This window comes from Salvia miltiorrhiza, chromosome 6 (genome assembly GCF_028751815.1).
Source record: "Salvia miltiorrhiza cultivar Shanhuang (shh) chromosome 6, IMPLAD_Smil_shh, whole genome shotgun sequence".
Taxonomy (NCBI): domain Eukaryota; kingdom Viridiplantae; phylum Streptophyta; class Magnoliopsida; order Lamiales; family Lamiaceae; genus Salvia; species Salvia miltiorrhiza.
The window spans coordinates 45174841-45200761 of record NC_080392.1 but is presented as its reverse complement, the minus strand read 5'-3'; the positions used below and the strand labels follow the sequence as shown (position 1 = coordinate 45200761).

Genomic DNA, 25921 nt, shown 5'->3' with positions numbered 1-25921 from the left:
TGTTAATGCATATGGCCAAAGGTCTTTGGTTCGAATTCCCTGTGGCGCGACCTTTAAATTTCTTTTATTCAAAATTGTTAATTTATCAAAAAAAAAAAAAAAAAATCACACCACATATGAGTTTAATACTGCAGCCGGTGACCGTGGCGGTCAAGGGCGCTTGGAGGTGGTAGATGTTCTACGCCGGCTACCTTCTTCCGGAGGTGTGCCGAGTGTTCTCGTCGTGCGATCGCTGAAACGTATAAGAGAGAGAAAGAGAAAGATAGAGAGGGTTGAAAAGGGTGCTGAGTTTCTAGAATTATGTAGAGAAAAAGAGAGAGATATCAAACTAAACTTGAAAGAGAAAGAATTGAGAAAGATAGAAAAAAAAAAGAAGAAGTCAATTTTTAAATTTTTAATGTTAAGGATAAATTTGTATTTTGTACAAAAAAACTCGCTAAAGTTTAAATTTTTACCTGTGAATAAATTTTAATTTTACTATATGAAATTAGTCAATTTTATATTTTTCACTCTTTAAAAAATGTATAGGAAACGTTGAGTAGGGATATTTTTGTCCTAAAAATGAGCTCCAGCCAAATAACGCCGGTATTGATCGACACACAATCCCTTTCACACTTTCACTCTGCTTAGAAACTCAAAACTGCAAAACACACACGATAAAGATTTATAAAAACAACTCCAGCCAGAGATTCTCAACAGCTCTTGTTTTTATCATTGTTATTAGGGTTGCTAAATTAACAGTAAGGAAAAGTTGAAATCATGGAAAGAATATAAAGCCCCTTAAAGCGGAAAAAGAAATAGTAAAAATTACAGTTAGCAGAGAATCTCAATTTATTACTCCTTTTCCTGATGATTGATACACCTATGTATACAGTTGTACATACGTGTCGTCAATGATTACAGCTATATCTACGTACAAATCACAGACTTGAAGCTGCTGGTTTCACTCCTTCTGCTTGCTTCCCAGGTGGGCACTTTCTTTCTCTTCATAATTATTACTTAATTGTTTGAGATTTTCTTTTCTATTGGATGTTTTGCTGTTATTGTTCCGAACTCAACACTTAAATTTTAGTTTTTGATAAGAATGATGGGTTCGCGGTTTCTTGGAGATCGCGTGCTTGGACGTAATTTTGAGATCTGGAGCTAAATGGGTGTGATAAGGGAATTGAAGGGTTTAATTTAAATTCATATGGTTTTTGAAATTTTGGTGATTGAGTGGTTGTTAAGGAAAAGGGTGAATGATGGAGATGGAGATGGATAAACCGATTTTGTTTTCTTTTGAATTTCTTGTATAAGGAGATGAAAATGATGGATGATTGAATATCTGGATCTTTAAGTTTGCAGTTGCTTGAGAATGAGATGACATAACGGAACTTGCAAATGTTTGTTTGTTATTCACAGAAGTATTTTTAGAAGCTATGCTCCGATTGATTCCCTCCCTCTCTCTCCCCTTTCTCTCACTCTCTCTCTTCCTTGTTTTTTTGGGGGATTTTCATGATTATGATACTTTATTCTAATTGCTAGATTTTGAATTATCTCGAGACCTGTAAAAGGTGATTAGCACAATTTATGAAGCTTTACAAGAGTTGATATGTTTTAACACAGTGATTTTAGCTAACTAAATTTGATATTAGTTCAAACCATCACTTGCATCAGGAAACAATTCTGAAAACGGTTCTTGATGCTCAATAGTAGTTGCCTAGTTCCGGATGTTTTGATTTTATTCATTATGGCGAATTTGGGCTCAGGGTGTTATATTGTTATTAATGCCTTGGGGTGATCTCAACTTTCTTGCCTATTGTTTCTTCTTTGATTGGTAAACAAGAACTATTGATCTCATGGTTGTGTTACTTATATCACAAAATTTATGGCCGCAAATTTAGTGCTCCTGCCATATAACTGATCATTCGTAACTTGTGAGCAGGCTGTTGATGAGTGTATAAGTTTAGTAGTGTAATATTAATGATGAGTGAATAAAAGGGCAGGCTGTTGATTGGTAACCCCGATTAGTTTCGTAAGCTTTCTGATAGTATATGGTAAGACATCTTTTCTGCTTGGTGATGGTTTTTGATAATCCTTGCTGAAGGGATCATCGATATGGCATCCAAACTTGCTTGGTAACAAGAAATATTGCTCTCATGGTTATGTGTTATATCACAAAATTTATGGTTCATGCTAGCATACCGAATATTTAGTGCTCTTGCGATATAACTGATAACTCGTAACTTGTGAGCATGAAGGATTATTGGTTGTGTAAAAGTTTAGCAGTGTATTATTGGGTGTTAAATATTAATGATGAGTTTGTAGAAGGGCAGGCTGTTGATTGGTAGCCCCGATTAGTTTTTTAGGCTTTCTGATGTATGTTCAGACCTCTTTTCTGCATGGTGATGTTTTGTGATATTTCTTGCTGAAGGGATCATCGATATGGCATCTGAACTCGTAAATGCCGCAACAAGCGACAAACTTAATGAAATGGACTGGACAAAAAACATTGAGATTTGTGAACAAGTCGCACATGATCACAGGTAATTCTTACTACATTTTATCTTATGTTTATGTACACTGCTCTTCTGGATAATGTTTTGTACATTCTGGTCATAACATTCTACATCTTTTCTAAAATCAGATTAGTTTAAATTGCATAAAGGCATGAAGCGGTGTCTAAAGTCTATCAGATGCATTTATTTATGTATCAAATATGACTAGTGTTAAGTTAGTACACTGCAGTTCTGTCTTGATAATGCCTGATTTATTTACTTAGCTGTGCTTTGCATGTTTAACAATGCAGATTAGCTAAAGATGTTGTCAAAGCTATCAAGAAACGACTGGGGAGCAAACACTCTAACACTCAACTCTACGCCATAATGGTGAGTGCTGAATTTTGAAGTCCTTCCACTTTATCGGCAGTGGAGGATTTTTCTATTGGCAATAGTTCCTCATTCAAACATGATTTACTTCCTGTTGCTCTCAACCCATTCTTTAACAGCTGCTGGAGATGTTGATAAACAATATCGGCGAACCTATACATAAGCAAGTTATAGATACAGGAGTTCTCCCCATACTTGTGAAGATAGTTAAGAAAAAGGTGGGTATTTTTCGATAGCTGTCTTTTGGTTCTTGGCTGATTTGTAAACGTACATTATATTTACCCCACCTTTTACAGTCGGACCTTCCAGTACGAGAAAAGGTATTTCTGCTATTAGACGCAGCTCAGACATCTGTTGGTGGTGCTTCTGGGAGATTTCCTCAATATTATTCATCATATTATGAATTGGTGGTAGGTATCCATTACTGATTTTGTGACTTATTACCACGTTTCAACAATAATGGATAAAGTTAATTTGGTTGATTACTAGTTGAGTCCATCCCACTTACGAAGAGGCTCAACCATATACTTCTTCACTTGGATAAGAGTTACCTAATACTGTAAAAATGATTACAAAATCCGGTTAAGTTGAAAAGTTTTTTCCAATTAAGATGGCTGGTTGTTAAGTTATTACATAATCTGTAAATCTACTTGATGTGAATCCCTCGATATATCTCTGTACCTAGCTTTTAAAATTTTTCTATTCGCCATCACAAGGAAAACCTTGGACACTGCCAGAGTGCAACATATCCATGTCAAGACACCCTATATGTCTAGCTAAACTAATTTTTTATGACCATTGTCAATTTACATAATATTTTCCAGAGTGCAGGAGTGCAATTTCCTCAGAGGCCACCCGATAACCCAAAACCTCATGCTACCCCACATGTCGATAAGCCGCCTACTCCACCTAACAAGGAGCCTGCTGCTCCTCAATTTGAAATAAATGCTCCACAAGCACAAGCACAAGCCCATGGTGTTCCAGAATCAAGGTATAACTTTTGCAAATACGTAATATGTACCAGCTCAACATATTGAAGGAGGGAACATGTTCTCTTAACAGTTTTATTCATGCTGTAGTTCTTCATTTTTACTGAAACTTTCAACTTTTCTTCAGTATTCTCCAGAAAGCTGGAACCGCATTGGAGGTATTGAGGGATGTCCTTGACACTATTCATACACAACACCCCGAGGTATTTGCTGTGAAATGTATATTCTTCTGCTAACGATGATATGATAAAGTCTTCTTAACTTGCAATACATACATGATAGATATTGGATAGTCAGTGCGAGGTGGGTCACCTGGTGTGCAGTAAATGAATGCTTTGTGAATATTGACTTTCACTTTCTTGAACTTACAAAGTACAACTAAAATATATTGACATATAGAAGTGAGATTCAGAAATATATTATTGCAGTTGTTAGCACATTATGATGGAAAGTTGGTAAAATGATGAATAAAAATTTATCTTGAAAGCATACGAGCAGCAATCAAAAAAATGTAATTGAACTTGAGATTGCCTTCGGAAATGCACTCATGATCATTACTTATTGTTCTCACAGGGAGCAAAGGATGAGTTTACACTAGATCTTGTGGAACAATGTTCATTCCAAAAGCAACGAGTAATGCACCTGGCAATTACTTCCCGGTAAGTGATGGTGTTTTCTTAAAGAATGTCATTGGCACTACTCAATGTCCAGGAACTGTAGATTCATAGCTTCCTAACTTAGCTTAGTTACGTCAACTCCCATACCTTCATCATCACTTCTGTTAGCTCTGTTTTTTACAAAATTTTGACAAGATCAATGTAAGGTTAATTTTAAATGAGGTGACACATTTTCATTTGACTTCAATGGTTGATTTGCAATTTTACAAGCGACAGTGTTTTTTATTATTAAAATCTCAATTTGTTTATATTCCATAGAGATGAAAAAGTTGTTACACGAGCAGTTGAGCTTAATGAGGAGCTTGAAAGAGTGTTGCGGAGGCATGATTCTCTTCTAGCTGACAGAATTATGTCTAGTACAACTCCCATTGGACACGAAGAAGAGGAGGAGGAGGAAGAGGCTGAACAACTTTTTCGGCGGTATGCATACTATATATATGTGTATATTGAGTTACTGATTGGGAGGAACATCTGAATGTTTTGGGAACAAATATTGCCCGTAGTCATATTTTATGGTTGTCTGACATTGGCAGTTTATGATATGTTATTGCTATTTTTTAATGTTTGCTCCCCTTTGATGGTAATGGTCATATTTGTTCCACATACTGTTTAGATTTTGGTACAACATTCTGTTTGATCATTCATCTATTATCTTTTCTCAGCCTTCCACCAATATAGCTGCTTCTTATGTTGAACAGGATAAGGAAAGGAAAAGCTTGTGTGCGACCCGAAGATGAAGATTACAAGATAGATCGACCACTAGGACTGATGGGGCTCCCTGTTCATGGGGAAATGTTACATCGCCCACTCATAAGGCCCCTAACTGTGGAGCGTCAGCAGGAACCTACACAGCGGCCCAATATGGAGCCTAAGGCAGAAACCATTAGGCCATTGCCTCTGGCAGTGAATCCGGATATAAATCTAGGAAGACCGGCAGTAGCAATCCCTCCACCGCCTGCTAAACACGTCGAGCGTGAAAAGTTCTTTCAGGAGAATAAGACAGATGGATCAGCTCTTAATGGCCACATAAGAAGCCTCTCATTACACAGTAGAAATGCCAGTAGTTCACACAGTGGGAGCACAGATTTTAGCGACTGAGCTGAAGGTATTATCGCTCTGGAAAATGCTTACCCTTTCGCTTCAATTGGTTGGATGTGGTGTTCGTGTCGGGATTTGAGTTGATTGCCACCATCGTGCCTTAAACTGCCGATTGCACCTAGAGGTTTCAGCCGGAACATGGGATGATGTTATAGGAACTTGACTGATGTTCTCAGAAGTGTGTATGCTGGGACAGGCACTTTATTTTGAGGGTGACTAATAGTAGCTGTTTCACAAACTTGAGGTTTATAGCAAGATATTGAGCTTGAGCTTGAATTTTCTTTAGAAGAAGTTGTTCTACTGACCATAGCTATATATTTCCTTTCACTTTGGTTCTCTGTGTAGATAATCTGTATGTCTTCTTGTATCTTTTGTAGCTATAATGGTTGTGGAGTTATATATGGGTACATTGGCATATTGGTAGTCAAACCAATATTTTGTGCTTGTTAAATCTACTTTATTTTGTGCTTGTTTTTGTTTCTCTTTTGCTATTTAAACTATTCAAGTTTGTTGTTTGCTGTCTGAAGCTCTACTGTTGGTGGAATGTTTGAGAGATCCTCAGAAGATTCATAGCTTCATTCGTGTAATTGATGACATCTTTTCAAATATTCTTCATAATATAATTAATTATCATTATAAATATTAGTATTTTTTATATGGAGTTCATTCTCCACTCACAATACAATAATCATTTTTATTAAAATTCATTCCGTCCCTTACTAAGAATTTTTTTTTTGGACGGAGGTAGTATTAAAGAAAATTTAAAGAACACGCGACAGAGGATTCGAACCAAAGATCTCAGGTCTTAGACATTAACCTCTTATCGCTGGGCCAACACACGCACAAGTATAGAATAACATTGGTATTCTTTTTTTGTAAATTACATAAGTAAATAAATAAATTCAAAGACCGTGCGACGAAAACTCGAACCCAAAGAAATTCAAAACCACACGGGGATGCATGGGCCGGATCTGGACCGGATCTTGCTTGGTCAGTCAGATCGGATTTTTGACTTAGGCCAATCCGGTAATCATTGGATCAAAAAATGAGATCTGTCCAGATCCATAGATCCACGGGTCTCGGGTCCAGACCGGATCATATTTTTGTCTTTAAAATAATTTGTAAATCTAAAAATTAATCCCAATAAAATAAATTTTGTCTAGTTCACAATATCAAATAATGAATAACCATTTCTACAAAAATTATCAAAGTTAAATACATCGAAATAAAATCAAGTACTAAAACGTGAACAATGTGTCCTCTATTTACTAGAACAAGAAATTAATATTACATATATAATATATGATAATGATCTAACCTAAATTAATAAAAGTAAATATATCTTTAATTGCATTATATATTATATTTATATAGTTTAGTTAGTATATTAAATTAGAGTTAATAAAATAAATATATAATTTTTATATATAAAATCCATGGACGGCTGTCTCAGATTTTTGCTCCAGATTCGATCCGAAATTATAGAAATAATCAGATCCGGTCCAATCCATGGGTCCATTTTCCAGGTCCAGATCCTAAAAAAGGATCTGGATCCGCGGATTGACGGATCCTCATTCCATCCTACCACACGACAAAACTCGAACCCAAGCTTCAGGTCATACATAACCCCTATCGTTCAGCACCAAGTATAACATAGTTGGTATTTTTTTCTTTTTTTTTTAAAATTACTAATAATTAAAAATCGCATGACTGAGAATCGAATTAAACAGAATTAATTATTACCTTCGTCACACGACGCACAAGTTACATTGACTTTTTTGAGCTTCAAAAGTGAGTATGTATGTGTAATATCCATTGTTTTAATCTGTGAGCGAGGGAAGGATAATCCGTGAAACACGTGGCCAAATGCCAATACACAAACAAAATAGCCACAGTGTTGAGCGACGATGCAGAGCTGGGTCCTCTATTTCCACAATCTTTTTGTGAAAAAGATTCTACTCCTTCGCTCTCTCTAGAATCTCGAGATGAGCCAATCCTCCATGAATATACGAATTCAAGCTCCTTCTCCTTCTCTGTAATTACTTACTCATTTTCTTACTGCTTTGCTTCAAATTCTGCTTTTAAGTGGTGTCAATGTGTGAATTCTCATTCTAATCCGTGATTTATCTATTTGTGTTTTACTTTTGCGGGTTCTAGCATGTAAAAGTGGTTGCTTTTCCCTGAAGAAGTTGACTTCATTTTTTGAGGAGGGGCAAAATTAGGGTTTAAGTTTGCTGGTAGGTGCATGGGAAAATGGGGGTGCACTAATCTATCTAAAATATTAGAATTCGTGAAGACGAGGATGTTTCGGGAGAGAATTGCAAAGGAATGAGAAGTTTATGTGATGTTTATACAGTTCAAATGTTCAATGGTTGTGGTTAACTGTACCTTGCTATCTGCTTGTCCTAAGTGCTGATATAAATCCACCCAAAGCTATGAGAGGCTGGCCTATTGATATCAAATGGCATCACCTTGCTTCTTTTTTACACTACAATCAGTTCAAATTGTGAATTGTATCTGAGTAGTGAATGTTATTGATTTAGGCTAGAATGGATGTAGCTTGCAAACTAGTATTGGATGGCTTCCAGCTGGAGGTATTAATAATTTAATACGTGAAAAACCGTAGAAGATGCAACTAAGTTATTCATGTTTACAGTGGTAATGTAAAACCCTTGTACATTACAGCTGGGCTTTGAGGCCTGGGGGAAGACTTTAGAGAGTGCAAAAATAACTTTAGGCTTGGATTATCTAATGCGATTCGTGATGTAGTGTGAAACAGAAGTCAGCATATTGTTTGTTGCGTTTTTCCCCTCCAGTTTTCTGGTTTATATATAACGCTACTGAAAAATTCTGATGCTATGTGCTACCTTTTTCTTACAGACTACTGCCACGAGCCAAAGTCTGCTATGTGCTACCATTTTCTCAGTTAGAAACTTTTTCCAATCCTAATCTTTTAAAGACATCCATAGTTGCAAGATGCCCCTTGGGGTGGTCCAAGACATCTTCTGTACTTGCAGAGCAATCGATCAAGCATTCAACACGATCAGGAGCCCTGGTTACCTCTGGCTCTCAAGAAACGTCCACCCCTGCCCTAGTTGGTAATGAAAAGATTGGAGTTTTATTGCTTAACCTTGGAGGTCCTGAGACTCTAGACGATGTACAGCCGTTCCTGTTTAATCTTTTTGCAGATCCAGTTAGTATCTCTTGGTTATACCATTCTCTTCATTTTTCTGGTAATTTGTGGAAATGACTTACAATCTTTTCTCTGTTGTTTTTGCATATTGGGAAGTAGGATATCATTCGACTGCCAAGATTATTTCGCTTTCTTCAGAAGCCCTTGGCACAATTTATATCGGTTGCTAGATCACGGAAGAGCAGAGAAGGATATGCTTCAATTGGTGGTGGTTCTCCACTGCGTCGTATCACTGATGCTCAGGTGTGATCTTATTGATATGAATAGAAACTCTACCTCAGTTTTCATAGTTTTACATAACATATCATGTGTGCTTAAAATAGGATATATTCAAGGTTGTGATTTGATTTCCCGTGAATTCATATAAACACCAACATCAAGCAGGTACTTTATTTTCATTAGATAGTTGGGAATAATAAAAATATTGGGGGCATAGAATGTGAAGTATCAGAAATAAATATACGTTGGTATATTCCAGAGTTTTCTATAATGCATTTTGGTTTTTCACTTTTCATGAAAGGTTTGCATACTGGGAAATATGGGAGAATAGTTTACCATACTTCAATACTTTTCCTTGTTTTGAAGGCCCATTCATCTTTAAATTTAATAGGATGGGTACTTATATGGCTTGATGCTTTATATTAAATTCTAAAATTTGACTGCTGTGACCATGGGAAGTAAGATATATATATATATATATTAAATTCTCTAGGCGTTTCTGATATGATTCATATGTAATAAGTCCATCAAACTGTACCAAATTGCTATTTCTAGGCTGAGGAGTTGAGAAAGGCACTGTGTGACAAGAATGTCCCTGCAAAAGTGTATGTTGGTATGCGCTACTGGCATCCGTTCACTGAAGAAGCTATTGAACAGGTATGCTTGCTTATGAGTTTGCTTTGAATTAAACCGCAGTGTTTATGATCATTGTGCATAGACATTTGGCTTATAGCAGCTTATAGCTGTGGTATGTGATTTCTTTATTAATAATTGTCTTAGGTCTAGCCTCACACTCAAATATTGCTTTTCATTGAGATTATTCTTTTGGCGAACAGAGAGAGTGGGGGGTATGGAGTTTCAATAATTTTAAGAGTAGAATAAAACAATGGTCGTCAAGATCCCAACAGTCTGTCTGTGTGTGTATGTGTGTTAATAAGTTCTTATTGTAGTTCATACATCCCACTATTTCTATTCTTTACTGGTAAGCGAGTCAACAACTTTAAGAATTTTGATTACTATTTTACTTCTAGCATTATAGTTTTCAATATGTATTAATATTATTATCTGTGACTCTAAATTTTTTTCGACTTTCATCGGTCTAGATAAAGCGGGACTGGAATTTCAAAGCTTGTTGTGCTTCCACTCTACCCGCAATTCTCAATCTCTACTAGTGGTTCAAGTCTTCGGCTTCTGGAGAGTATATTCAGGTGCTTATGTCTGGATGTAAATTTCATGTATGGAGTCTTTCATGGCCGAGAAAATCCCGTTTCATGATAATTTGTTATACTTTAGGGAGGATGAGTATCTAGTCAACATGCAGCATACTGTAATTCCTTCCTGGTACCAGCGAGAAGGATATATAAAAGCTATGGCAGATTTGATTCAAAAGGAGTTGGGAAACTTTGATTGCTCTGAAGAGGTAATGATGATGGTGGAGGTTTATATGCTTCGTTCCTTTCATTCCAATAGTTGCTCAAGTTGTTTTGTAAAAGTTACTTACATGATTGAATCAGAAACTCAAAATTAAAAAAGACATAATTAGTTGGATGCTCATTATACTTCATTTGATAATAGTTGTTTATAACAGGTGATGATTTTCTTTAGTGCACATGGGGTACCACTTGCATATGTAGAGGAAGCTGGTGATCCATACAAAGCTGAGATGGAGGAATGTGTTGACTTGATCATGGAAGAACTAGAAAAAAGAAGGGTAAATAATGCATATACCCTTGCCTATCAGGTATTACACTTTTTTTAGCTTTGTATTTTGTAAAAGTAATAAGCTTGAATTTTAGATCTACGGCGTAAAAGTTCACCACAAAAGTTCATTTACTCTCTGACTTTATGTCTTCATTCATGTTGCACATGCTTCTGCAATTTTTCCCTCGGCCTGTGGTACCACTGCAACAAATTGAACTTCATGCTATCTTTGAGTTCTCATTCTTACGTCTTTGAACTTTGTCTTTTTCTTGGTTTTCTAGAGTCTCAATGTGCAGTTATCTCTTCGCTATTTTGATTTCTTTGTCTTAATCTGTTACAGAGTAGAGTTGGACCCGTTGAATGGTTGAAACCCTACACAGATGATACAATCATTGAACTTGGACAAAAAGGAGTGAAAAGTCTTCTAGCTGTCCCAATTAGGTAAGACTGTGTAGTCAGTACATGCCACCATTCTGCTCATCTTTTTCCTTGTGTTCTCTGATAGGGGAAGGGAGTATACAAATGGTCACTTTTCGTCGTCTGTGTGATATGGCTGTTTCAACTATTAGCTATTCACATGTTTTTCCATCAATATTTTACCGCAGTTTTGTCAGTGAACATATTGAAACCTTGGAGGAAATGGATGTTGAATACAAAGAATTGGCTCTAAAATCTGGCATAGAAAAGTGGGGACGAGTTCCTGCTCTTGGTTGCGAGCCTACTTTTATTTCAGATTTGGCTGATGCTGTAATAGAAAGCCTTCCATATGTTGGAGCGATGGCCGTCTCAAATCTCGAAGCTCGACAGGTAATTTATATTATTAATTCTCATGTTTAAATTAAAAATGTTTAGTTCTTATTTGAGACATGCTATCGTAGGAGGGTGTACTAGAGCTCCTCCATTAGAAGCAAACATAATTAATTAATATTATTTTTTTGTCAAAGCTTGAAAATCGCAATTTTAGTTTTCCCGTCTTTGATATTTCCATTTCCATCTTTTTTCTTCCTTTTAGCTGAGTATCAATGCTCATGGTAGGTGTCACAATCACTACTGAAAGCTGCAAAATTGTGGTAAAGTAATGGTGTTTTTTCTGTGTTATCACTCAGCCTCTCATAGGCTAGCCAACTTGTTCTTGGTTAAAGTAGTGGTGTTTTTTAGCCCCAAAAATATTGCAATTGCTGGATCTCCATATTCTTTGCCTTTTCTTAATATTCACTTGTGTTTTCTCTGGATCTACATATCGAACATAGAATTGTCATCTGCTAGATTCTCCAGTATCCCTTTGTTTTCTCTCGAGTATTCTGCTCTTTGTACGACTGTCCAGATTTAAAAGGTGTCTATGGTTTCTTCTGCAGTCTTTAGTCCCACTCGGCAGTGTAGAGGAGCTATTGGCAGCATATGATTCACAACGCAGGGAGCTTCCCGCTCCTGTAGTAGTTTGGGAATGGGGTTGGACAAAAAGTGCTGAAACATGGAACGGAAGAGCAGCCATGTTGGCAGTTCTTGTTCTACTGGTGCTCGAGGTGACCACTGGTCAAGGTTTTCTTCACCAATGGGGTATATTGCCCTTGTCTCGGTGACTACAATTTCCTCCATTTCCTTTCATCCTCTTACTAGCCTCTGTATACACACACTCTGTGCAATATATATGGGCCCTAGATAAGAAATCAAGAATGAAAAACGTCGGCAGTTGTGTACAAAACGGATACAAAGAAAGCAGGATATTCATACCATCACACCTCTTGGATCTATCAGAGACTTCCCGCTGCACCTAGATCGAGTTGAGTGGAACGAGGAGGAAGCAGCAAATGAGAAGGTTGGGAAGCTGAGATTCTCATGGTTTGTCTATCACTTGGCGTACAGGTTAGTTTTCCAGCAGTGGGCTACCTAGTTTCCTTCTTTTTCTTTAACTAATGATTCAGGTTTGAAGCAGAGTTTCTCTTTCGCTCTGTTTTCGTTTTTCTCTCAAGTTTCTTATATTGAACGAACACGACGTCGTATACACCCCTGTCATTTATATGAATGTCCGCTTATAAATTTATTAAGCGGTTGGTGCATATTGATGAATGATGAGAACCTTCGTTTTGAATATGTATATGTTTATTATGAGTTAGTATATTTCTTGTTGGACTTCTGATAGATCTGTTAGCAAACCTAGAATTATGAGTTGGAGAGAGAGAATCTTAGTTACAGAGGAAATATTGAAGAGAGAAAATCAGAAGGTATATGTTGGAAATAAGAAACCTATTGTAGGGTTATAAGATTGTGAAAAAATAAGTTAGGGCTAAGGGACTTATTATTTGGGGTTTTGTAAGTTGTTAAGAGTTTATTTTTAAAACTTATAAGTTGTTTGGGATTTATTTTGTCAAATATTCTCATGAGCAAGTTTTAAAATGATTTATAAGTTTGTTTTAAAGAATTTATAAGCTCGACCAAGACACCGTGTTAGTAATAGTTTGATGTTGTCAAATATTCTCATGAGCAAGTTTTTAAATAATTTATAAGTTTTAAAGAATTTATAAGCTCAACCAAAAGGTCCAAAACACCGTGTTAGTAATAATTTGATGTTGGATGAGACAGGTTTCCACATATCTATATAATATATAAAAGAGGAGTTTTTCCCTCCATCTTTTCCCTCTCTTTTTCTCTCTCTTCTTCCATCAATTTTTTCATTCTTTTTTTCTTTTAGTTTTTCATAATTTAATTCTTTTGTAAATATTGTCAAATTTAATTCATGATTTTTTTTCAATATGCATCTTAAATTTAATACTATTGTATAAAAACATCAAAAATAAATTTAAAATGAATAAGTTATGAAAATTTTAAAATATTTTATTTTCTCTCTTTTCATTAAAATTTTATACTCCCTCCGTCCACCAATTCAAGGCCTACTTGCCTTTTTGGGACGTCCACAAAAACAAGGCCTACCTATTTTTGGTAAGTTTTTATTCATTATTTAATCAAAAAAGTCAAAGATTCTTTACAAAAAAGTGGGACCCTTTCTCCACTCAACTAATAAAAATACATTTTTTCTTAAAATCTGTGTTTTTTCCCCTAGGCCTTTAATTGGTGGACGGAGGGAGTAACTTTTTATTTATGTTTGTATATGAAAATATTTATTACAACGTGTAACTCTATAATAATAATGTATAAATGCTAATTTTTGTTATTGAATAATTTTTATTACACTTTATACAAAGTTGTTAATATAATTTTTAAATTCAAGATTTTATTGAATAATTGAAGTGAATTATTTTATTTTTATTTTTAAAATATATTTTATATTTATTTAAATATATCGTTAATTTCGATGTTCGTCGTGCATCGCACGAATGGACGTTCTAGTATTTTATAATTTCTCGGTGGATTTACTTTTGAGGATTAACATAGATAGATATAAATAATATAGGTTAACCCATTATTTATTAAAACTAGCTAGTATGACCATTCGTGCGATGCACGACGAACATCGAACTCAACCACATGTTTTAAATAAAAATATATTTTAAAAATAAATTAAAGATAAACCTCATCAATTACAAATTTTAACTTTGTATAATGTTTAATGATAATCATAGTTATTAAATAATCTCAAATTTTTTGATAATAAAAATTAACATTACACATTATTATTATAGAGTATTACACGACATATTAAATGAATAAATATTCTCATGGACTAACATCAATAAAAATAAATTATAAAATTTTAGCGAAGAGAGAGAAAATAAAATATCTTAAAATTTTCATAACTTATTCGTTTTAAATTCATTTTTGATGATTTTTTTTACCATATTAAAAAACTTGTTACAAAATTAAATTTAAGATGCATATTGAATATTTTTTTTCATAAATAAAATTTTGTGATGTTTAGAAAATAATTAAAATTATAAAAAAAGAGAAAATATTGAAAAATTCGATGGATGAAGAGAGAGAAAAAATAGAAGAAAAAAATGGAGGACAAAACTCCTCTTTTATATATTATATAGATTGATTGAAATTTTGGAATATTCCAAAATTTTTGATAAAAATATATTCCTTCTGTCCATGATATTATTTTCATTTTCATTTATAGCAGTAGGATCGACAAACTTCACTCATAATAATAGTGAGATTCAATTTTCACTCACACCAATACCTACTACTATTCATCATTTTTTAAAACTCGTGCCGTTCATAAAGTGAAAACGATATAATGGATGGAAGGAGTATCATCTGAGCTAATTTTGCTTGATTCATATTCTGTTGAAATGGTAGGATAAAAGGGTTATAATAATAAAAAGAAAAATATTTAATCATGTACCTTATCAATCACGAAAAATAATCGTCGTTTAAGTGTGTTCGACTTATAGATTACATGCTGCAGGATTTGAATTAAAGACGTAAATAATGTTGTTTATTTTGAAATCCAATAAGATAAAATCATTAGATAACATAATACGCAGTTTTGTGAAAAGACGTATAATAAACTAATTAAACAAACACAATCCATCAATTAAGATGAAACTCCCCACTCGCATGAACTTGCTTAACTTGCGTCTCATAATAATCTTCTTCTTCTTCTTCTACCTCCTCCTCTTCCTCCTCTTCAACTGCTTCCTCGTCTTCTTTGCCTTCATCCTCCTCGTCTCCTCCCCATCGGAAGCCGAGGGGCCTAGACGACGCCGGAGGTTTTCGGGCTTCACTCACAATCTTCATGATCTCATCGACGCTCTGAAGTGAAGACAAGGCTGGGGTTGTCTTTCTGGTAATACACTGCTTGATTTACTTCTGTGAGTTCACGTGGCAAGTTCTTCAAGAACCATGGATGGCTCTTGATCTCCTTTATGTTGATTCTCTGCAACACCCATACAATTAATTATGTGAGAATACATTTGTTTTAGGGGTTAATGGACAAAAAAATACACGAACTTTGAGAAAAGTTGTAATTTTCACTTGAATTTTCAATTAAATTAAAAAATATATATATAAGTTTATATTTTTGTTGCAATTTTCACCTGAGTTTGACTTTCGGCGAAATTCGACCTTAGTTGGCAGTCGGAAGTTCACCTGATGTTGGTCTAATTTTTTATGATGAGGAGTATTTAGAAGCTTGGAGGGCTAAGAAGGCAAAAATTAATATATTTGACTTAATTTCGACTGTCATCTAAGCTCTAATTTCGTCGAAAGTCAAACTTATGTGAAAATTGCAACAAAAATATAAATTAATGTATATTTTGGCTTAATTGAAAGTTCAGGTGAAAATTGTAACTTTTTTTCCCTGAAGTTCGTGTATTTTTTGGTCATAACTCTTTTGTTTTTTAATTGTATTTTGTAATTTTCGTCAATGAAAGGGATATATTCTAAATTAAAAAAAAAAAACTTTCATCTTTTTTATGTATATGGGTCCTTTTATTTTGATACAAAATGGGGATTTGATATATTAATAATTAAGTGTAGAGTAGATAAATACGTACCCGAGAGGAATTTGCAACAAAAATACGGGAGAGCAAGTGCCTGCAATCTTGGGAGATATAAACATAGTCTGGAATTTTGTATTGGCCAGCCATTATTCTCTGCAGAATTAATATATATATATATATATATATATATATATATATAAGGATATGATTGAAATAATATTTGTATAACAAACCAAATTAAACACAAGCTAGCTTACTGTAATAGTTTTTCTGAAATTCTTGGGGTCGTCTGGATCTTCGAAGGGGTAAGCTCCCACCAACATCACGTATAGGGTTACTCCACAAGACCATACATCTGCCATCTATTTCCCAAACTAATAACATTATTTATATATTTTCACATTAATACAAATATTAAGATACGTTGCAAAGATAAAAATATAATATCCAATTTTACAATTACAAAGTTTCTAAGTTGTGAATTGTAATTCACAATCCTGGAGGTTTTTAGCTGTGACTCGAACCTCTGATTTATTAGTTGAAGGAAAAACGTTTTACCGATAGACTGTGCTTCAGTCATTAATAAAAGATAATATTAAAAAATAATACATAAAAACTTGGGTACAACCAATAAACGAGACAATGTATAAAAAAATGGTTCAAAAAGAAATTAAATCATAATTAAATGAGACAATCTATAAAAAAATGTTGAAGTCAATTGGATCAGGATAACTTTTAATTTACTGCTGATGTGAAAAGAATAATTATGAACGATGAGATATGTTATTGAAGCGAAAAGAAAAGGTTTAGTTGAAGTGATAAATTCGAGATGGAGAAAGTGCAGACTATTATATATTGTTTGTGACAGTCCATGTGCTCATCCATGTTACTCATTATTTCTATGGTAGAGAGTAGATCAAACTCCAGTTTTCCTAATTACTACATATTAATCAATTTATAATTTAGACTAATACATCCACATAGTTATTTCCCAACTCGTGGCTATAGTATGTTCCTTATATATTTGAATGTGTTGATTTCCAAAACAAATGATATTGGTCCGATATTACTCAAGATTAAACGGGCTCAAGATTATTCAAGATAAATTTTGTCACATAAAGAGACCAAGACTCATAAGTAATGATTAATCATATGTGATATTGTCGATTGTCCCCAGACTAAATCACGGGCCGAGTCCATCTAATCAGACAACATATCGTAACGAAATCAAGGGTACTTTAGATTGATTTTATTCCAAAAATTCGATTAAAAATCTTATATTGAAGACTGATTTTTATGAATTAATTCAAAGTAATAATTAATTATTAGATAAAATAATTAATTAGATATATACCTTGCCGTCGTATTCTCGGCGAGAGAGGACTTCCGGTGCTATATACGCCGGCGTCCCAACCGTTGACTTGGGCCTTGAATGCAACACCGATGACTAATAATAATATCAATTTCATTTCATTAACTTTTTATTTTTATTTCCAAATAATGGATTAATTTGATAAATTAGTATAGTTTAATTAAGTGAAAATCAAATTAACCTTGGAGTAGCCAAAGTCACAGATTTTGAGGCGTGGTGCTGGGCTTCCATCTAACAGCGTATTTTCCAATTTCAGATCTCTGTGGCATATTTGCTGCATTTTGCACATGCATATATATTTTCGACAATTATCAATAAATTAAAATAAAATCAACCGAGCTATTGAAAATAATACCGTCACGTTAACTCAATGCCATATGAAATGATGCTTCAAGTCAAATATTACACTTTTTATTGAAAAACATTATGTATTAATGAATAAACTTGAAGTGCGTATGAATGAATCATTAATTGCACTAGAATTCATGGCAAAATAAAGTAAGCTATTTGTTTACGGCACTTTTATTATTTTTTATTTTAACTAGATCTAGATGCTTTTGTTTTTGCATTTTCACTTATAAAAAAATTTTGGTCAATGTTGCATTTTTATTTTTGGTAAATATGGGGCCTTTGCAAAGTTACTTGCATTAAAATGCAGTTGTTATATTATAAACCACTACTCAAAAGTTCCAAACATTTGAAAAAATGTGTGACGATTGTGTTTCGCTTAGTTTATAAATTCTTTAAAATAGTTTATAAGCTGTTTTAAAAAGTTTATAAATTCTTTTAAAGTGTTTGACAAAATAAGTTTTTGAACAGCTTATAGTTCACCAAACAATAAGTTCATCTATCTTAATTTATTTTTTTTATAATCTTATATGTAACAATTATTTTATAAATATTAACTATAATTTGTTATTTTCATCATTTCTTTCAATTTTCTCTTTCTAACTAAAAATTCTGTCTCTAGCCGGCTTATAATTAAGTTCAATTATCCAAACACTTTGACAACTTATAAGTTCTTAAGAAACTATATCTTATAAGCTCCAAAAAACTTATAAGCTCTTTAAAATAAGCTCAGCCAAACACCCTCTTTATGTTGACAAATAAACTTTAAAAAGATGTTGAAAAAATTAAGTGCCAAACTTTGATACAATATGTTTTTCTTCCTTTTATTGAAAACATTACGCTTATATTAAAATAACAGCGCGAAATTGATTTTGATCAATAATCGTGGAGAGATCCCATTAAACTATACGATATTTTAGATATAGTTATAATTAGGAATTACATACCATGGAGTGGCAAAAGGAGACTCCAGAAATCAATTGCTGGAAGAAGTACCTCGCCTAATATTAAAATACATAAGTATAGTCAGCTCGAAATAATTAAGAAATTAAATGGAGACATCAAAGTTAAAAAAACCTAAATTTTTTAATTACTATATGTAATATATAATCAAATAAATCTGACCTCATCTTCACTAAATCTACCAGCACTACATATTCGATCAAATAGTTCTCCACCAGCTGCGTACTCCATTACGATTGCCAAATGTGTGGGCGTCACAACCACCTAATCAAATCAATTAATTAACAATTAATGGATTAAAACGACTAATTAGAATAAAAACAAAAGAAGAAAGAAGAAGACCTCTTTGAAACGAATAATATTGGGATGGCGAAGCGATCTGTGGTTGATAATTTCTCTCGCCACATTTTCGTCAATCTGCAATATTTTTTTTATTTTTTTGAGGCGAAATCCGAACTCATGTATTAATATCCGAATGAACGATATCCAGAAGCTAAAACAGGTAGTCCGACTTCCAGATCATAACATCATCAGAAGTAAAAGCAAAACGAGCCAACTCGTGGGCCGCCATATTGGCCTCACGGCGGCCTAGCATGCTCAAAAGTTTCCTAAAGTTCGTCACTAAGAATCCGAGCCCTTGTACGTGTCACGGAGCACGTGAATAGCCAGAAGCGAATCGGTAAACATCACGATAGGCCCAATATCATTCTCCAAACAGAACCCGATACCAAGAATCAAAGCATGTAGCTCACCACGATGAGAATTAATGATGGAAATAGGTGAGATAGAGGAGAGAGGTAGCTTACCTTATGTCCACGCTCAATATATTTCATGGCGACGAGCTCCTTGGTTTGTTTATGCCTGAGAAGCCTCGCCACTCCAAAATTTCCAGCTCCAAGATGTTTCACCACATCGTACTTCTCCATAGATCCTTTCCTTCTCTCTCCTCTTCTTTTCACTTTATCTCACTTAATTTGTTTACCTCTCCAACTATATACAGTATTTATATAGAGCCCATATTACCAAATCCATCATATTATATCCATTTTTAATACATCACTAAAATATCTATATATCAGGTATTTGAAATACAGTGTTAAAATATTACCACTTAGATTTGTCATTTCATGGGTCTTAACTCGTGTGACGAGTATGCCCATCTGCCAGACAATCTGACACTTTTACATCTATATAATATAGGGAACGATCAAATTAATATTAAACTATTATATTATTCAATAACTACAAACTAATCTAGTCAATATGAACAAAATTGATTTTCAAATGAAGTAGTGATAGTATTTTATACACATACAAGCACTACTAATTAAAAAAACACCTATATATAATAATCAAAACTAACGGTCAAAATTTTCAGTCGTTAAATTAGCGGCCCTAACGAACTGATTTACGACTGAATTTTTTATTTATCTCTTTCTTAATTTTTTAATGGATACAATGTTATTTTTATTATAACTTATTTATGTATGTAGGAGTATTTTTTATGGTGGACATTCGACGGAACACATCAATATCTAGTCGCCGAATATTTTTTGCGGGACATAAACAATAAATAAGTACAAGTGTACAACCATGAATATTACTCTACTTTTATAATTTCAGTAATTAAAGTTGGGTTATTTTCGAAAAAGCGCTCATCAAATTATGGGCTAAAAAGAAATATTTTACCCATTCAGTAATGCTTTAAACACAACAGACAAATTAAATAAAGTTTGTATTCAGTGGATCCATACTTTATAAGTATATACATAGCTTCAGCCTTTAATTTTCTGGCAGGGACTTGAATTTGCATGCATGAATAAGGAGCACTTCGTGCGTATTAATGGACTTTAGCTGTATCTCTAATATATATATAAGAGTACATGTGAGAATAAATATGACTACGCTACTCTCATATATATATATATATAGGGAGAAGATCCATAGAGAAAGCTAAGTAATTTGAGAATAGAGAATGATTATAATCCCTTAGATTAGTTTAATCCCACGGTCCTTATTAATTCTTCTATCATTGACCGATTTTTTCATTAAGGGTAATTAAGTAATTTTTGTGTTTTTAATGTAACCGTCTATGCTTAATTTAAAATTGACCGAATTTCTTTCCTTCATTAGTTATAGTTTTGAAGATATCTTCCATTAATTTTTATTTATTTCTTAATTAGTTTTTTTCCTTTAGGTTTGGGTTTCAGTTTCTTCAAACCTATACGTTCAGAATAGTAAGTTAAATATTTTATATCAACAATTAAAATTCGAATATTTTATTTAAATGTTCATAAATTTTTTATGGCTGTTCGAAATATTTTATATTAAATATTTTATATCAACAATAAAAATTCAAATATTTTATTAAGGTGTTCGTGCTTTTTTATGCTTATTCAAAATATTTGTTTAGATGTTCATAAATTTTTTATGGCTATTCGAAATATTTTATATATTAAATATTTTATATCAACAATAAAAATTCAAATATTTTATTAAGGTGTTCGTGCTTTTTTTATGCTTATTCGAAATATTTTTTATAAGCAAGACCAAATTCGAATAATTTATTTAAATGTTCAGAATTTTTTTATGCTTGTTCAAAATGTTTCATATTAAATAATTTACAATTATGAATCAGATATCAATAATATCATTCTGGATTATAATATATTTTATTAAGGTGTTCGTGCTTTTTTTATGCTTATTCGAAATATTTATTTAGATGTTCATAAATTTTTTATGGCTATTCGAAATATTTTATATTAAATATTTTATATCAACAATAAACATTCAAATATTTTATTAAGGTGTTCGTGCTTTTTTTTATGCTTATTCGAAATATTTTTTATAAGCAAGACCAAATTCGAATAATTTATTTAAATGTTCAGAATTTTTTTATGCTTGTTCAAAATGTTTCATATTAAATATTTTACAATTATGAATCAGATATCAATAATATCATTCTGGATTATAATTCATAATGAATAATTACAATTTGTAAACGAACGTAATACAATTTATAAATGAACAGAATATATCTAGGTTTCCTAAACGCATGAATTTCCCCAAATTTCCAATAATTAAGCTGAAGATAAATTTTAGATTAAACGCATATCCCCAAAATTCCAAAATTTAAGCAATTCAGCAAAAGAGAGAAAAAAAAAAACACGTGAAGAAAGACACATGATTATACATTCAATAGTAGTAAGAAGATGATTCAGAAGCATATTTGATCAAAATTAAAAAGTTGGTGCGCACTATATCTCTATTGTATCACCTAACAGCAGCTTCACGAAATTGAGAGATTAGAGAGAGAGAGAGAATGAGACTAGAAATGGGGGTTAATGGAGGCGTGTAATTTGGAAGGGAGAGATTTGGGCAGATCGTGGGTGGATTTAAAAGACTGAATAACCCTCAAAGGAATATTAAAATGGTTTATATTAACTAAACAAGATTTTTTAATGAATATTTGGAATTAATCATGGTTGTCGGATCTAGTATATCTAAAGGCTTAGATTAATTCTTTATTCTTTACTAGAGGGCTATTCTCTATAGATCCCTCCCCTATATATATATATATAACATATACTCACTCCGGCCACGAAATGAGTATCTATATTTTTTTGTTGGTTTGTCCACCAAATGAATACTCATTTCCTTTTTTGGTAAATGTACTCTACACAACTCACTCACAATAAAAGTGGGCCCTTTATTCTACTAATACACACTTAATGAATTTCTTAAAACCCGTGTCACCCTCAAATGGAAACTCATTTCGTGGACGAAGGGAGTATATATATAGGGTACTGTTTAAATGGAGTACTTTTTAAGATATAGAGATTTCCAAGTTGATTACCCTTTCCAATCGCAGTATCCAGAGAAGCCACCTGAATAAGTACAAGTTTAGTGAGTAAAGGTGACAACACAACTGGATGAGAGGGTAAGATCACTAATTAAAAGAAGATTATATGTGAAACATGGAACAGAAAACACATAGGGGGCGTTTACTTTGAAGGATTAGATAAATATAGTAAGGCGCTAATCCCTTGTTTACTTTGATCGATTGTAACTTTGGGATATCAAGGCTCTTGATTATTTTTATCATTCAAGCTAGGTTTGCTTGAATCTTATCCTATGAAAGGGTGGGATTGGAGATATCCTACTCTTGAGGATAAAAATACTCAATCATGCAAAGTAAACGCATCATAATGTAAAGTGATAGAGGAGGAAAGAACTATAGTATTTTGGTAATTGGAGCTTTGTTTCCATTTGGAAGGTTAACAAAAGTATTGCCCCTGTATCCAAAATCCAGAGGGATGATGAAATAAAAGTAGAACAAATGAGAAGAGATAGTAATATATGATCACTGAAGCACCATTATTCCCAGATGGCCAAGTAGCTATTGCAGCAGATCTAGCTAGGAGAAGACCCTTTGCTGATTTTGTGTAGTCATTTGCTGAAGCAAACTGATTAATTGTGCACACTGATCAAGAGAGAAAGGAAGATATGACACAGTTGGAGATTAATAGATTTATGGAAATTATTGTTTAATTTCTGGTAAGGTTTTCCCCTTCCCTGCCAAATCCATGCAACAAGAAACACTTATCCACTGTGTGGTTTGTCTTCCCACAGTGTGTACACAGAAATTTATCTCCAGACTTATGAAAACCTGCAACAACATTGATCATAGATGTGATCTCAAATCAGAATACTGCAGTCCAATTAGAAATTACATCGCACTAAAATTGCTGATAATCATTCCACTTCTTTCCACTTCCACATCTACAAAACTTCACTACACCAAATGTAGAGGCTCAAAATTCTCATATTCATCCCACAATGTTCTCAAATTTGTATAATAAGTACTTACATATCTAGATATTCATCCACATCTACAAACTTCAATACATGCTTCAGAAAAGAATCAAAATCACTCTCACTATAGTTCTAAACAAAAGTACTCCCCCCGTCTACGAAAAATATGACACTTTTGCCATTTTTTCTTAACTTTTATCCTTACAAGTACTTATTTACACAAAAATCATCTCAAATTCAATCTCAACCACACATCTCATAAAATGGTGGGATCCTTTCTCCACTACATATATAAAAATCATCGCCAATTTTATTATAACCCGTGTCCATCAAAAGTGTTATACTTTTTGTGGACGGAAAAAAAATATCACTCGCACTATTGTGTGAAGCAGAAAACGAAACAGCATGAAGAAATAAGCAAACAAAAAAAATAAAAGAATGATTGTTGGATCAAGAAGTCGGAGCATAGTAAGCGTAGACAGTATAAAACGTCTGCGCCAAAGTCAAGACGAGCAAGACGAGCGCGGCAAGGAAGGAGATAATGGACCATGGATTGTTGAAGTACTTGTGCGTCAAGCTCGCCCTCCACGCGTTCCACCGGTGGTCGTAGTACCTGTTGACCTTCTCCGACAGCCGCGACAGCGAGCTGTCGTTGATGTCGAACACCACCTCCCGGCAGAGGCGGTTGAAGAGGTCCGCCACCTCGGCGTCGCTGCCCAGCCAGTTCTCTATGATCCCGCAGTAATGCAGGTAGCTCACGTCGGCGGGGGAGTCGATCAGGTTGTCCATGAAGATCACGTACGAGGTTACGTCGTTGGTGCATTCGAGGTGGCGCTGCTCGAACGCGATCAGGTTCAGGAACAGCGACTTCGTGCCGTCGTGGACCAGCAGCTGCGGCACGTGCAGCACGCCGCGGCTGCTGTCGAAGTCGATGTCCCAGAACCTGTCGGTTTTCTTCCGCTTGAATTTGATCCCGGCCTCCTTCAGCTCCGTCACGCAGTGGATCAGCTGCTGACGGCGCCTGTCGGCCACCCGCCCCGCGTGGGACCATCGCTTGATCCAGACGCGTGGGGCGGGCTTGTTCGGCCCCGTGCGGACCAGGAGGAGACTGCGCCTGAAGACCTCCAGGCAGTGCAGACCGCCCTGGTCCGTGAGGGGATCGAAGAAGACGGCGGGCCTGCCGCCGCCCCGGGTCTGGGGCGGGGGCGGCTCGTCCGTCGGCATGAGGGGGTCGAAGAAGCGGAGCGCCAGCCTCGCGACGGCGCCTCTGTCGGCGGTGGCGGCGGGGCACTGGATTGCGTGGAGGCGGTCGAGGACGAAGAGAGGGATCTGGTTCTCGAGCATGATCATGTCGCGCTGGATGGAGTGCATGGCGCCGCGCATGGCGAAGACGGGGTCGTTGCGGGAGTAGCCGAGGGCGGCGAAGCCGGCGGCGGCGCCCTGGAAGAGCTCGAGGGCGAAGACGGCGTCGAGGACCAGCATCTCGACGAAGTCCTTGCTGGGGAGGCCGAGGGGGCCCTCGTAGCAGGCGCGGGCCCGCTCCTCGACCTCCCTCACCGCGTCGAGGTAGAGCTCGACGCGGTGGCCGGTCCGCTCGAGGACGCGGTGGAGGGCCCGCCACTTGTGGCGGTCCATGCCGCGCAGCCGCTTGCGGCCGTGGTGGTAGGGCCCCAGCGAGACGGTCTGGGGAATGTAGGCCTTGTCGTCGCCGCCGACGCGGAGGCTCTGCGGGATCCTGTAGATGGAGAGCTTCCCCCACGCGCACGCGCCGTCATCGGCTCGGGCTTGCTCGAGCTTCTCTTTGATGGCGACCACCCATTCCGACTCCGCCGCTGCCGCCTCATCGCCTTTTTTTCCTGGGAAATCGAGGGGTGTTAAGTTGGTGGGGCTTTGAGCATTTTGCAAGCCGGTTTCTACTGCTTGATTGAGCTTGAGTGTGATGAGGTACCAACTCAGGAGTTCTTTATTGAATACTGCAACCATTTCGATCTGATCTCTTCTCCGCTTTTGGATTTTTGGAGAAGATGATAATTTTTTTTTCTTTAAAATAAAGCTAAAAAGGCTCTGGCAATTTGCACACATGATTAGATTAGAATTGTTGTGAGATAACTATTGCAAGAAACTGACATGGACTTTTCTAATTCTTTGGCTTTAAATGTCCCACATGTTTTCTCATAATTAAGCAATATATATGATGAGAACATGGCATTAATTACATTGAAATTTTAATTTTGAGCATTTAACTCTAAATACCATTTTTTCTAAGCCAATTCTAAA

At 35.1% G+C, this 25921-nt stretch overlaps 4 protein-coding genes across 4 annotated transcripts; 2 read left to right on the top strand and 2 right to left on the bottom strand.

Annotated features, from left to right (window-relative positions):
* Window positions 1-598: 598 nt before the first annotated feature.
* On the top strand, window positions 599-6100 carry LOC130989964 (TOM1-like protein 5). Its single transcript, XM_057914147.1, has 10 exons — window positions 599-967; window positions 2414-2525; window positions 2789-2867; window positions 2987-3085; window positions 3164-3277; window positions 3692-3858; window positions 3984-4059; window positions 4430-4515; window positions 4792-4953; window positions 5232-6100. The coding sequence occupies exons 2-10, from the start codon at window positions 2425-2427 to the stop codon at window positions 5629-5631; spliced, it is 1284 nt and encodes a 427-aa protein (XP_057770130.1). The 5' UTR covers window positions 599-967; window positions 2414-2424; the 3' UTR covers window positions 5632-6100.
* A 1311-nt stretch (window positions 6101-7411) lies between these two features.
* Window positions 7412-12857, top strand: LOC130989962 (ferrochelatase-2, chloroplastic). The gene is given in 11 exon segments (XM_057914143.1): window positions 7412-7666; window positions 8512-8824; window positions 8924-9067; window positions 9599-9700; window positions 10147-10158; window positions 10160-10251; window positions 10337-10463; window positions 10632-10784; window positions 11085-11185; window positions 11350-11551; window positions 12100-12857. Coding segments are annotated over 11 exon segments (1521 nt in total). The 5' UTR covers window positions 7412-7616; the 3' UTR covers window positions 12325-12857.
* Window positions 12858-15118: 2261 nt separating this feature from the next.
* LOC130989965 (serine/threonine-protein kinase SAPK7-like) lies at window positions 15119-19868 on the bottom strand. The gene is given in 10 exon segments (XM_057914148.1): window positions 15119-15475; window positions 15477-15581; window positions 16201-16299; window positions 16404-16508; window positions 17501-17593; window positions 17700-17792; window positions 18814-18867; window positions 18992-19093; window positions 19172-19246; window positions 19636-19868. Coding segments are annotated over 10 exon segments (1086 nt in total). The 5' UTR covers window positions 19756-19868; the 3' UTR covers window positions 15119-15235.
* Window positions 19869-23560: 3692 nt separating this feature from the next.
* On the bottom strand, window positions 23561-25776 carry LOC130989961 (UPF0481 protein At3g47200-like). Its single transcript, XM_057914142.1, has one exon. The coding sequence runs from the start codon at window positions 25724-25726 to the stop codon at window positions 24095-24097; it is 1632 nt and encodes a 543-aa protein (XP_057770125.1). The 5' UTR covers window positions 25727-25776; the 3' UTR covers window positions 23561-24094.
* Window positions 25777-25921: the final 145 nt, after the last annotated feature.

Excerpts from the sequence above, each read along its gene's own strand:
- LOC130989964 (XM_057914147.1), top strand. The coding sequence starts at position 2,425 with ATGGCATCTGAACTCGTAAATGCCGCAACAAGCGACAAACTTAATGAA. Across the intron at positions 2,868-2,986 it reads CTCAACTCTACGCCATAATG|CTGCTGGAGATGTTGATAAA; the intron begins GTGAGTGCTGAA and ends ATTCTTTAACAG. Across the intron at positions 3,086-3,163 it reads TGAAGATAGTTAAGAAAAAG|TCGGACCTTCCAGTACGAGA; the intron begins GTGGGTATTTTT and ends CACCTTTTACAG.
- LOC130989961 (XM_057914142.1), bottom strand. The coding sequence starts at position 25,726 with ATGTGTGCAAATTGCCAGAGCCTTTTTAGCTTTATTTTAAAGAAAAAA.